We start from the raw sequence: 14,602 nt of genomic DNA, 5'->3' as shown, positions 1-14,602 counted from the left end.
CCATGCAGGAAATTCAGATCAAAGCATCCCCAACAGATGGCTATCCAGCCTCCGTTTGAAGACCTCCAAGGAAGGAGACACCACTACACTCCGAGGGAGTTTGTTCCACTGTCGAACAGCCCTTACTGTCAGGAAGTTCCTCCTAATGTTGAGGTGGAATCTCTTTTCCTGCAGCTTGCATCCATTGCTCCGGGTCCTAGTCTCTAGAGCAGCTGAAAACAAGCTTGCTCCTTCCTCAATATGACATCCCTTCAAATATTTAAACAGGGCTATCATATCACCTCTTAACCTTTTCTTCTCCAGGCTAAATATCCCCAGCTCCCTGAGTCGTTCTTCATAGGGTAAGGTTTCCAGACCTTTCACCATTTTAGTCGCCCTCCTCTGGACACGCTCCAGTTTCTCAATGTGCTTTTTGAATTGTGGCGCCCAGAACTGGACACAATATTCCAGGTGGGGCCTGACCAGAGCAGAATACAGTGGCACTATTACTTCCCTTGATCTTGACACTATAGTTCTATTGATACAGCCAAAAATCGCATTGGCCTTGTTAGCTGCCGCATCGCACTGTTGACTCATGTTCAACTTGTGGTCTATGTGGACTCCTAGATCCCTTTCATATGTTGTCTCCTTAAGCCAGGTGTCCCTATATCTGTACATTTCATTTTTCCTCCCTAAGTGCAGTACCTTACATTTCTCCCTGTTGAAGTTCATTTTGTTAGCTGTGGCCCAGCTTTCTAGTCTATTCAGGTCATTTTGAATTTTGATCCTGTCCTCTGGAGTATTAGCTATTCCTCCTAATTTGGTGTCATCTGCAAATTTGATAAAATCAAAGTTTGCTCTTTGGAATTTATACTTTGTTTTGAATGTTTTCAAGCTGTGAATGCTTGAATCCGTGGATAAAAAAATCCATGGATAAGGAGGGCCGAGTGTATGTGTGTACACACGCACTTGTGTGTGTATACACACACACACAGAGATCTTTATCACACTAGCGTGTTCCCATGGGCAAACGGGAGTTAAATGCGATTTAAATTAAATTCAAATTTAAACAAAACTTGCAAATTTGGGGAGTTTATCACACCAAATTGTTTCCAAAATGAAATAATGCACAGTTAAACCGCAGTTAAAGCTGAGAAAACTGAAAGCCTTTTACTTTTGGGATGTTCTGCAAGTAAAAAGCTGCCGGTTTTCTCCGCTTTAACTGCGGTTTAACTTTGCGTTATTTCATGTTAACTGCGACGTCATGTGATAAACCTCAGGCATTTCCGGGTTTTCTAAATTGCATTTAACTCCTGTTTGCCCGCAGGATCTCGCTAGTATAATATCTCTCTCTCTCTCTCTCTCTACACACACACACACACACACACACACACACACACACACAGTATAATATACACACACACACACACACACACACACAAAGAGAGGAGTGAATATATATATATACACACACACACACATTATATATATGTGTGTGTATATATAGTATACTCTATATATATCTACACATTATACAGTATGTATATAAATATACACACAGACACAGCATACAGTATGTGTGTGTACAGTGTGTGTGTGTGTGTATATATATATATACACACACAGCTATATATGTGTGTGTTTGTGTGTGTATATATATATATACATATACATGCACACACACACACAGTATACAGTGTACTCTCCCCCTATACACAAACACACACACATACACAGCTACAGTGTGTAGCTATATATGTATATATACATATATATATTTCTCTGCATGAGAATTTGAAGTTCTTCCTGAGATCATAAAGGCCTTCAAGCATCATGCGTGACATAGTTGGTTAACTGCCTTCCTTTTCCTCTGACCTAATTGCATAACTGAACCCTATTGGCTGGAACTGTTCAAGAAATGGGATTCCTGATTTCAAACCACCATGTTCTAACTGAAATTCCAACACACACATATATGCAAGGGGGGCTAGTCAGCTGAGTAAAAGGAGTCCATAGTTTATAGCTAAGCGCCAGGCCAAACAGGTGTCTTTCTGGAGAAATATTCTTAATTTAGAAATCTGAAGGAACATTTTTTTTAAAAAGAGGGGGAATTATAGTAATGAGTCTCCCTGCCTCTCTTATAAAACAGTTGTTTCTGTAGCACAGGTTTTAGGCCTTTGAAGGCAGTGCAGAGTCATTAGGCCCTGAGATGACTTACAGCTAATTAGGATGTGAATATAGGTTTCTAGAGGTGAAAGTCGTATTAATTAAGCAGACACCCGTGTGGAGATTTCTGCCCTGCCTTGCTATCTTCTATGGTGTAACAACTAGTAACTTAAAACTCCTGGTAACATGATGAAAGAGACCTGAGGCTGTAAAGTTTACTGAGCTGATGGCACTGAAGTGCTCCTAATTGATTTTTAAAAGATCTCTTTAGCCATGGCTTGTCTTATGGAAGAGACTTAAAACTGCCCAGGAAAGAGAGGCACGAATTAAACCAAGACATGAGAAGATATGAGGTAATATAGTCCCCCCCACCCTCTGTTTTTGTATTCAGTTATGAGAGCTAGTGTGCTATAGTTTGAGGGTTGTTGGACTATGACTCTGGGGATCAGGGTTCAATTTCCAACTCAATTATAAAAAACCCACTGGGTGACAAGTCACACCCTCTTCAGCCTCAGAGGTTGGCAATGGCAAACCCCTTCTGAAGAAACCTGCCAAGAAACCACTATAATAAGTTCACCTTGTGGTTGCCATAACTTGGAAATGACTTGAAGGCACATGACAACAACACCAAGAGAGTAAAGTGTATAGGAAGTCAGGAGCTCTACCAAGAGGCCTGTCCCTTCACATTCATTTACCTTACCTTTTGATTTAAGAGATCTACAAATGATACTTAGATGGTATTGAACACCAGTAAAATTAGCAATATATATATATAGATTGTCACAACGCTTGTTGGAAATGCAAGCAGCAAAAGAAACATTATACCATCTTTGGTGGTATAATGTGATAAAGCAAGAAAATTTTGGGAACACATACATGGGGTGATCCAGAAGATGTTTAAATCTAAAATTACCCTCAGAGCAGAGCTCTTTCTACTGGAATTGTTTGATGATAATAATAATAATAATAATAAAAAACTTTGAAAGGATTTTATTATACATGATCACTTCAGCAAGAATCCTTTATCCAGAGTTATTCTCCAGTCACACACTCTCAGCCTCAGAGGTTGGCAATAGCAAACCCCCTCTGAAGAAACCTGCCAAGAAACCACCATGAAAGGTTTGTCTTAGGGTCGCCATAAGTCAAAAATGACTTGGAGGCACACAACAAACAACAATATTGAGTTATGTTTGAAAAATTTTAATGTCACTTTTACATTTTCCAATTTGATTAATCTTTCTATTGCAAATCAGAACAGCTTATTTATATATCTCACCTTTCTGCCAACACAGGATCCAAGGCAGCGTATGTTTTAAAAGCACAAGTGTACTTCAGGCACAAAATACTCCAAAGAGAGAGATGGTAAATGATATGCTCAGTTTGTCAGCCTTGGTTTTCATGAGAGTTGCATTTATGGATTTTTTTTAAACAGACTTATGAATGTAAAATTCCAGCAGCTTTTCCACTTTTATGTGAATGTAGAATTATAAAATGTTAATCCATATAAAAACAAGATAATCTTAAAAGTAAAATGCAGCATAGTGAGCTATCCATTGCTCTCTCCCTGCATGTCCATAATTTCCCCCTCTTTCCAAGCAGTTTTTTTTTTACCCCAAACATTCAGTGTTCTCAGGTAAACTCTGGCTGCTGGAAATGACATTGCCTAGGAGGCAGTTGCTTTGGAGAAGGGACTATGGAGAAGTTGAATTAGGAGGAGGGATTCTGCATGTATCTTGTTCCTTTAGACTAGTGTTGTAGTGAAAAAGCTGGTTGGATTGTAAATCTGAGCACCTTTTGTTGATTGATATGATCAATGCATGATATTGTGAACGGTGCCTTCAACTAATGTAGAGTGATTATGACAGGAAGAATGTGTTTTTTAGATTTAAGATTGTAGGGTATAAACTATAAATTCAGTAGAAATCAAAGATATAGCTGTGTTAGTCTGTAGAATCAGTTTGTAGAAAGATCTTGTAGTACCTTTGAAACTAACTGAAAGAAAGAATTTGGCAGCATGAGCTTTCATAGACTAAAGTTTACTTCTTCAGATGCATTTGGTTGTGTGGATGCCAGGGACAGACATATATATGCCATTGGTATGTGAGAATGTCAGTCCTTTGTGTATGGAAATGAAGTGGCAAGTCCAGTTTGGCACTGGAAAGCTCATGCTGCCATCTTCTTTCTTTCAATTAGTCTCAAAGGTGCTACAACATCTCTCTACATTCAAATTTAGTCTGCTTCTTTGATACTGAAATGGGCGATTGTCACACTAGCCCCTTTTGCGCTGCAATCCTGCAAGCCAAAATAAAATGGCAAAATGCCAATTTTCGAGCATGCACTTCTTCCATTTGTGTGACTGGGGCTGCTTCCCACATCACACTCCTTTGCCGTGCTCTCCTTTGACCCCCACCCCCCCCGCCTCCCTTGTACCTCACCCAGCATTCCTTTAGGGTTTTCGGGGGGGAGGTTAAAACTGTTTTTGCATAATTATGGAGCTCTGAAGCCCCGGTTTAAGGTTTGTAAAAACATTTGTCAAACTTTCGAGCTTTAAGAGCTCTGAAATTGCACAAAAACTAGAAAAAAATAAATAAGAAAGCGAAGAGGAGGGAAAGGGGGAGGAGGGGACAGTGACACCACATGACTGCCAGTTGCATAGATGCCCTAGGAATGGCTTTTTGCACCTGTGACATTGTGCAATTGGCAGTTCCATCATGGGTTTCCCTGTGAATGAAAAAGGATGGGGCAGGGATGGGGAGGAAGAGGCATCATATGATCAGCATTGCTGATGCTACTTCCTTCCCAGGGGAATAGTGTGTGATGATCTCCATGGTTCCTCATGCTATATCTGTGGAAGTACTGTCTGTCTCTGTCTCTGTGCATGTGACTTGCCCAAGGTCACCCAATGGGTTTCTTGGCGAAGTTGGGAATCGAACACTGGTCTTCAAGGTCCAACACTCAACCCACTACGCTATGCTGGCTCTTGGGTTATGAATTGCATCCTAAAAATATCTGCATGACAGAGCTGACTCCATATCTCTTCCTCTGCCCTCAACAGTAGTCATAAAATTTAGGAGTTTGTAATAAAAAGAAATATTTGCACAGGTTTCTCTACTTCGTGTGTTTACCATAGATGAATGTTGAGCTGAGAGTGTTTTAAAAACAACTTACCTGCAGAGTTTATATGGAAAATACCTTTAAATGGTTGTAGATGCCAGGATCATTGTTGTATAAACAAAGTCAACGTTCATGGCAGAATGCCAAGTAGATCCATTCAGGGATGTGCCTGTTCAAATTAGCCCACTTGTTGCTGATGTAGGGTTGGATGTGTGAGCTGGTCTTTTACTTCATCCTCAGTTCTATTTTCCCTGCTTTTGGATGGAGGTGTTCTGGTTAGCAGTTGTACAGGTCCATTATCCATTTGCTTTACTGTTTATTACATTTTTAAAAATATATATATTTATTTTATATTTATTTTCCAAACCTGTATTTATATCTCAGTCTTCGTTGTAAAAGGATTTACAGAATGACTTTCAATTAACATTACATAAAATAAAATTAAGTTTTAGCAAAAGCAGCAGTTGCTGAAACCACTTGAAGCCCAAAACCAGTAAGATAAAATAAGTACCCTGGTAATGAAAAATACTTTTTACAAAATAAGTAAGTGAAAAGACACCTGGTAAATGTTGAGGAATCCTCTCGGTGGACCCAGTCTAAGGTAGGAGCAGGACCCAACAAACGGCCTTTAAGATCTTAGAGTCTTAGCACATTTAAATCAGATTAAAGAAAGAAAGAAGGCATATCTCAAGTTTACTTATTGTTTTTGAGGAGATATGTCTCCTTTTTCTCTTGTGGATTTCATTGGATGCCTCCCCCCCCCCCCCCGTTTCTTCTCAGGTGGTATTAAGGAGCAAGTTGCCTATATATGGATATTTCTCTGCCTTTTATTTTGTAAAACTGTACAGTTTATCAGTGAATCCGTTATTAATAGCCAAAATATCTACATTCTTTGTTGGACAGCAGATAAACAATATCTACAGTACTTGGATGCAATCACCACCAAAAAAACAAGAATAGCCATATTGACACAGAATAGTCTAAGGACTTTGTAATTTATCTTAGGTTGCCTCGGGACAAAAATTTTCCATCTGTTTACAAGAGAGCATTGCAGAATGATGCCATTGTGTTTTTGTATCTCTAATAATACCAAAACTTAAAACCAAAATGTGCTATAATAACTTCATCAATTACAACTTCACTGAATACATATAACATTTATATTCCAGATATCAGAAGTTTCTTACATATGTTTACAGAATGGTTCCAGCCTCCAAGGTCTCAGCAAAACCAACTTCTCTTGTTACCTCTATTTGGTTCAGTTAACAATTTCAAGGTTAACAACCCTTCCCTGCAAAGGTGGCAGTTCTTTCTTTTACGTGAGCTGTTAAAATGATGTTAAAATTTAACTACTTGATATTTACATTATTTAATTTTTCTTTCCACACCCCATAATGCAAACTGCTTTGAAATGTTACCTACTGTAAGAATGTGTTTAGGATTATACTGCTGAGGTTTGCATCTATAGCCATGGATTCTGCATCCACGGATTCAAGCACCCATGGATTTTGCTATCCATTTTGCTATCCATGGGGAATCAGCAAGACAAATCACACATTCAGGTTAATGAAAAACATTGCCCAGATAATTGGCCCATGCTAGATATCCATTATCAAATGGAAAAATCTGTAAAAACAACTTAAATGCAGTTGATACTTCAGATTTAGAGAGATGTATCCAAAAACAACTTAGATGCAGTTCATACTTCAAATTTAGCAAAACAGATATAAAACACACAGCAGAAATAATCCAGTTTGAGACCGCTTTAACTGCCATGGCTCAAAGAATTCTTTTTTTAAAATTATTTTATTGATATTATACACAGTAACACATAAATAAACATTATGTGAGTGTCATATCCTGTACATTCCCCCCCCCCCCCCTTATAAGACTTGGTTACTTTTCAGTTCTTATCAAGCATAGTTACATATAAACGTAAAAAATATAAATGCAGATCCATATACCGACTTGTATCCTTATTTACATATAATAAACATATTTTGACCTTAAATCATTAGGTCTCTCTTGATTCCCAAGTTTTCTTCCCAATATTGTAGCAATGGAAGCCAATCTTCTATTAACCTGTCTTTTGATTTGTTATTTATCATGCAAGTCAGTCTATCCATTTCTTTTAAATCCTGTAGTTTAATCATCCATTCTTCAATTGTTGGTGCATCTTTGCTTTTCCATTTTTTGGCTATTACTATTCTTGCTGCAGTTATAAGATATAATAGAAGCCTCCAGTATTTCCTTTCCTCCTCTCTTTTTTTCAATGTTGATACCATATTTAATAAGTACAGTTCTGGTTGCATATCATAGTGTATATTTAGTATTTTTAGAATGTTTAAGTGTACTTTAGACCAGAATCTTTTAATTTTTTTACAATTCCACCACATATGAAAGAGAGAACCACAGTTTTTATTACATCTCCAGCATTTGTCTTCCAAAAGTTTATATATATGTTTCAATTTCCTTGGCGTAAGATACCACCTATTTGCAATTTTCATGAAGTTCTCCTTTAAATCTTGTGATGCTGTAAACCTGTTGGTCTGTTTCCATGTTTTCTGCCAGTTTTCATAGGACAAGGAATGTCCTATGTCTTGTGCCCATCTCACCATATTTTCTTTTATGGTTTCAGATTCTAGTTCCCTATTTAGCAGTATTTTGTAAATTTTGGATATTTTCATTTTGTCTTCTTTCCACCACATTTTATCTAATTCGTTGTTTTCTATTTGTATTCCTGTATTTTTTAAGTCTTCTTTCAGTTTCCCTTTTATATGTTCATAAGTAAACCAATTATAATGTTTCCCTTCCTTAGCTAGTTCTTCTCTTTGTTTTAATATTATATCTCCTTTAATCCCTTTTTTAAGTAAGTCTTCGTATGTTTGCCATTTTGGATCTTGGTTTTGGATTTGTTTATTAAAGAAGGCTTCTTGTACAGATGTCCATCTTGGGATTTTATTATAAAATATTTTTTTAATTTTTACCCACATCTTCAATAATGCTTTCCTTATAGGATGCGTATCAAAAGTTTTATCTTTTTTTTTGATGTTCATATATTAAATAAGCATGCCAACCGTGTTTAATTCCGTAGCCTTCTCGATTTAACAATTCTGTATTATTTAATTTTATCCATTCTTGTATCCATGCAAGGTTACATGCCCATGTGTAAAATTTTAGATCAGGTGTGCCGTAACCCCCCCCCCCCCTCTCTTTAGTATCTTTCAACACTTCCCATTTGATTCTCGGTCTTCCACCTTTCAGATAAATTGTTTCATATCTTTAGTACATTGTTTTACAAAATCTTCCTTACATAAAATTGGGAGGTTAGACAATAAAAATAATATCTTCGGAAGATAAGACATCTTTATTAATGAAATTCTTCCTAATATTGATGGATTGAACTTATTCCAACTTATTAATTCTTTTTGTAATTGCTTCATAGTTTTTTTATAACTATTATCAACGAGATCTAAATTATTATTTGTAAACCATATTCCTAAATATTTGACTTTATTTACTATATTGCATCCAGTTTTTTCTCTCATCAGTTTCTTTTCTTCTTCCCCTATATTTTTGGTTAATATCCAAGTTTTATCTTTGTTTATTTTCATTCCTGCATACTCTTCGAATGCTTTAAGTTCTTTCATTAAGTGTAGCTGGGTCCTCTATTATTGTAACCATGTCATCAGCAAAGGCTAATATGTCATCAGCATGGCTCAAGGAATTCTGAGGACTCTAGTTTTCTGAGACTTTAAGCCTTCTTTGTCAGAGAGCTTTGGTGCCACAATAAACTACAGTTCCCAGGATTCCCTAGCAATAGCAGTAGCATTTACATATCTATGCTGCTTAATACTGAACTCAGCACTCTCTGTTAGTGTGAGACAATTTGTAAGCTAATTGCCCCCAACAAGCTGGGTGCTCATTTTACATACCTACGGAAAGATGGAAGGCTGAGTCAACCTTGGAGCCCCTGGGATTGAACTCACACCCTTGCAGTACTGGCATTTAGCCACTGCTCTACCAGGGCTCCTTATCTTAACTTACTGTATATACTTGACTATAAGTTGACCTCATGTATAAGTCAAGGGCAGATTTTGGGGGCAAAATTATTGATTTTGATATGACACATGGATAGGTTGAGGGTAAAACCTAGGGACATGTAACAAAGGATGAAAAGGGTGAAGTAAAGGAAAATAGTGCCAAAGAACCTATAAAATTCTATTTTAGCTCACGCTAAAGGCTGGATGGAAGAAAGAGTAGAGGGAGGTAAGTGCTTGCAGGACAGATTATGCTCTTGCCTTTCACCAGGGGATGGATTCCTTTTTTATAAGAGTTAAGGTATAGTATTTACATTGACCCATGGATGTGTCACATAGGTTTTTGGGGTCACTTTTTGACTAAAATTTCTAGACTCATACATGAATATATACAATATATTAACTGAACCAGGGCACTTAAAGTGATTATGTCTGCAGTGTGTTTGGGACCTAAGTCTCACTGAGTACAGTGGAAATTCCTTCTAACTAAACAGTCATAGGATTGTCCTGCTGGAACATATTCATCAATATATTATTTCAATATAGATTATTTGAATTTTCTTTTAATGTTTTCTTGCTAATAATGTACTGTACTATTTTATTGAGCCTGCAGTGTGAAATGATTTTACAAATATTAAGATAGAGTTTGTGTGAGATGGTGAGATTAGTTTATTTTGACCTGAACTGGTCAGCACCACTTATTCAAGAATTTCATTGAATAAATCCAGTATAGCTAGTAGTACATAGAATGTATAATGTAATATAGGGGACCCCTGCTGCTTTGTTACAGCAACTGGCAAACCAAAATGGTTCAGCTTTGTACTTATGAAATAAAGAAAACAAACCATCTGATATATAGATGCGTGCCAGTTAAAGGTTAAAAGCAATAATGGTTTTGAATGTTATAAAGTCCCCAACCCATTCTGACAGATGGCAAATCAGTCTGCAGCTTGTGAACCACTGGTTGGGAATTGGCTGATGTAGGAGCAAGAGGAAATAAGAGAGGTATCATTGTAGTGTTCTTTCTCAGAAAGTTCCATTTTAGCTTCAAAGTTGCGTGAAGTCCATGATCTGGGATCTTTGAGGTACAGCATTACATTCAGTTTAATTAATTAATTCCTTGATAATTCAATTAATATGTATGCTTCCCCCCCCCCCCCCCCATCCTTTTATTTTCTTGAAATGTGGGGACATGAGGTGATTTCTTGTCTTTTCCATTCTTTGGAGTTATTGTGAATCAAAGGAATACTGTGAGGTATTGACTAATTAAAGATATAAAGGAGATATTCTAACGTGATCGCAAAACGTATTGTCTGTTTTGTCCCATTCATAGTAAAAGTTTACAGCTCTGTAAGTCTAGTTACATTTTCTTCAGAATTGTGTCTGTATCGAGTTAATAAAAAGTGTTAGCTTAAAGTTTTAATTGGTATATTAATTAATTAACACTTTGTTGATTGATCTAGTGAAATTTTAACTGGGTTGTATTTTAATGGATAAAGTTTGAGTGTTAAGGGGAACACTTGTTTATTATCGGGGGCTACTTGTGTCTGCTTTTTGTAACATAGGCATTTCTATATTTAAACAATAGGCTTTTCTCTGAATAAGCCATTGTAAGAAACATGCATTGAGTAATTTGGGGAATAATGTTTATCCAGTAAGTTTTCACATACTGTACATTAATACCTTTCGTATAGGATGAAACAGAAAAATATGGCATACCTCAAGGCAAATTCTTTTACTTCTGTAGTTACTAATTCTGTTAACTGAGAGCCCGTACAGACAGGCCAAAATAAAGCTGCTTTGGGTCACTTTTGAGGTATGCTGTTTAAATGATACATGCGTCCTAAGAGGCCGGAAGCCACGCCAAAGCCACACTCCAGTCCTAAGGAATGGACCACAGCTTTGGCACAGCTTCTGGCCTCTTAAGATGTGTGTGTAATTTAAACAGCATACCTCCAAAGTGACTCAAAGCAGCTTTATTTTGGCCTGTCTGTACAGGGCCTGAGTAAATCAAGGTAATTTGCAGTCCATGTTAGCTGAGCTATAGACTATTGGACATGTTGTCACAAGGGAATGCTTAATTGAAATGCCCATAATAGTATTGGTACACTAAACACTTACATAAACTTTATAAAAACAGAGGAACATTTAATTTGTGGAGTCAGAAATACAATGCCTAAGCTGGAACTGATGTGTACTCTTTGAATTGTACCATTCATTAACATGAAGAAAATAATGGAAATGGGTATTGGGTTCTGTTTTGCTGAGACTTAGCAGGCAGATTATTGCCTCACATTATCACCCTTTCTTAGCCTTTACCATGTCAAACAAGCAGCCAAAATGCTGTCCCTTCATGGGGCAAATGCTTTTTATTTTAAATGAATCTGTAATGTATCAGATAGCAGCAGCTCTTGAATTTGCTATGGAAGTGTATCTACACCAATTAATCAGATCCTGTTGGTCCCAGAACTTTGCACCATCACCTGTCCACACAAAAAGTTACTGATGATGCCAGTTGACTGGGGAGAAAGGCAAAAGAAGAGAAGAATGATACTAAATTCAGATGTATAATTAGCTAAGTGGGTATTTGTTTCTGAGAGTGCCACTAAAAACACTAAAGACAACATCTTGATAAGAGTTTAAAATGTTTGATTCTTTGCATTATTATTGGGTAGCATTATTTTTTAAAAAAACCTGTTCTCTGAAAAACATTTTGGTTGTGTTGAAATAATTATTGTTTGCTTGTCATTTCAGCTATGAAGTCTTACATTCCATTTTTCATTCTTCTGTGGAGTGCTTTTGGAATTTCAAGGGCTGCCAAAATTGTTATTGTGCCGCCAATTATGTTTGAAAGCCATCTGTACATTTTCAAGACCTTGGCCTCAGCCTTGCATGAACAAGGCCATCAGACAGTTTTTCTCCTGTCTGAGGGTAGAGAGATCCCTCCATCTAATCACTACAGACTGCAACGTTACCCAGGGATCTTTAATACTTCCACTTCAGATGAGTTTCTTCAATCCAAAATGAGGAGTATCTTTTCTGGGAGACTAACAGCCCTGGAACTGTTTGACATTCTGGACCACTATTCCAAGAACTGTGATATGATTGTGGGCAATAAGAAACTCCTGCATGCCCTGAAGCAAGAAAAATTTGACTTGCTGCTTGTAGATCCTAATGAGATGTGTGGATTTGTGATTGCTCATCTTTTAGGAATTAAGTATGCTGTGTTTTCCACTGGTCTCTGGTATCCAGCAGAAGTAGGTGCTCCAGCACCATTATCATATGTTCCAGAATTTAATTCACTTCTCACAGATCATATGAACTTGCTAGAGAGGCTTAAAAACACTATTGTTTACCTGGTTTCAAGATTTGGAGTCAGCTTTTTGGTTCTACCAAAATATGAAAGGATAATGCAGAAGTACAATGTACAGCCAGCAAAATCCATGTATGAATTGGTTCATGACTCCAGCCTCTGGATGCTGTGTACTGATGTAGCACTAGAGTTTCCAAGACCTACACTACCGAACGTTGTTTATGTGGGCGGAATTCTTACCAAACCAGCCAGTCCTCTACCAGAAGTAAGGTTTGCTGAATTTTGATTTTATGTTTGGTTTTATATTATTTTTATATGCAAATATTTTTGTAATCTTACTGGTATAATTTTGTAGTATTATTTTCAATGTTACATCACTGCTGCATATCGTTATGTGGTTATGTTCTCTTGTTCACTGGACCAGAGATATGCTTCACTTGTTACAAATGAATGAATCTGAATCTAGCAGGGAAGCTTATAACTAGATAAAATTATTAATTGTGTAGTAGTTTGAGTGTTGGAATATGACATTGGAGATGAGGATTCAAATCCCTGCTCAGCCATAGAAAGCTGCTGGGTGACCTTGGGCAAGTCACATTCTCTCAGCCTCAGAGGAAGGCAAAGATAAACCCCTTCTGAACAATTCTTGCCAAAAAAGCTGTAAATTGGAAATGATTTAAAGACACACAGCAACAACAACAATAGCAACATTTTTTGGTATTCCAAGGTGTAATTCAAGCAATGCCATGGCACAAGTTCATATTTTCTAACAGCATGGATGAGTGCAGCCACATTCAACTGTCATGAGAAATGTTTGGCACCTAAGAGTTTTACTTCATTGTGAGTTTTTGTAGGTTATAATCCGCTTCCTTAGCTATTTGGAGTACAATGTACCTGAGACTTGAATATTGTGCACTATTCTCCTGAGGAACTCAATTATAATCTATAAAAACTCACACTAAAATAGATACTTTAGTCTTAAAAATGCCACATACTCCTATTTTCCTTGCTGAAACACACTAATGTATCTACTTCTGAAAATAAGACAGTCATAGTTCTTGTGTTTGCATGGCAAGCATACAGAAAATTGGATTTGATTACTATTCACAGAACTCTTATTGGTATTTCACTGATTTTTCCTCCTTCAGCCCTGTACCCCCTGCAGAGCTGTTTGGGAAGTCTGGAAGGTCTTTTGAAGCAATGTAATACATTGGGCAGGTGAAAATCACTTCTAGTTGAAACCTCCACTAAATCTCAGTCCCACGATTTTTTAGATCGCATACATGTAGAGAGTGTAGAAATTTCATCCCATTCTAATACTTTTTTCCCCCAGTTTTCTTTTGGGTAAAGATGTATCATTAAACAATGTAAAGTTGTATTTTAATCTTAATCTTAAGTGTGTATATGTCTTTGTGTGTGTATATGAAAGAAACCTAAAGAGCTAAATACAAAATTATACTTTTGTCACTGATTAACCAGAATACCTTCCATATATTCAGAATACAGAATATTATTTTTACACCACTTATAAACGAGCATTGAAAGAACAGGGGAAAATATCCCTTTTCTATCCAATTTAATAATATGAATGTGTTGGATAACCCATTGTGGTTACAAGATCCCTGTTATGTTTCAGATTATTGCCTGAATTATTTACTGGTGATTTACTTTTTAGCAAATTAAATGCAGAGTCTTCTGTTGGTATTCAAAAGATTTGAGGACCCAAACAGGTATGTGTAAAATGTGAGTTCTTTTGGAAACAAAGCCTCAAATTCTATGCTGATATACAGTGTTTAAATTATCACACTTAAATGTCTTGAGGAATATTATATTGAGTAAGCATCTTGAATACTTTAGGAATGTGGATATATATATTTATCATACATACTTGCTTTTTTAAAATAAATATTTAGATATCGCCAGTGATACAACTTCAAGTCATGTTATTAAGCAAGGGAGATAGATATTACTATACCAACAAATATAATTG

At 36.7% G+C, this 14,602-nt stretch overlaps 1 protein-coding gene across 8 annotated transcripts in view; it reads left to right on the top strand.

Annotated features, from left to right (window-relative positions):
• UGT8 (UDP glycosyltransferase 8) overlaps positions 1 to 14,602 on the top strand; it is a 51,314-nt gene that overhangs the window by 19,118 nt on the left and 17,594 nt on the right. For 5 of the 8 annotated variants that reach the window (XM_089525904.1, XM_089525900.1, XM_089525906.1 and 2 more), the window contains exon 2: positions 12,054 to 12,877. In XM_089525904.1, the coding sequence (XP_089382030.1) occupies positions 12,056 to 12,877 (822 nt within the window). In that variant the 5' untranslated portion in view covers positions 12,054 to 12,055. Of the gene's footprint in view, positions 1 to 1,895; positions 2,499 to 3,437; positions 3,508 to 6,428; positions 6,559 to 12,053; positions 12,878 to 14,602 lie in introns of those variants that run through there. The other 3 variants (XM_089525899.1, XM_089525902.1, XM_089525903.1) reach the window with 3 other exon arrangements.

Source organism: Sceloporus occidentalis, unplaced genomic scaffold (genome assembly GCF_023333645.1).
Source record: "Sceloporus occidentalis isolate IW3139 unplaced genomic scaffold, rSceOcc1.0.p SCAF_5, whole genome shotgun sequence".
In the NCBI taxonomy this organism is placed as follows: domain Eukaryota; kingdom Metazoa; phylum Chordata; class Lepidosauria; order Squamata; family Phrynosomatidae; genus Sceloporus; species Sceloporus occidentalis.
This window is presented reverse-complemented; position numbering and strand designations above follow the sequence as displayed.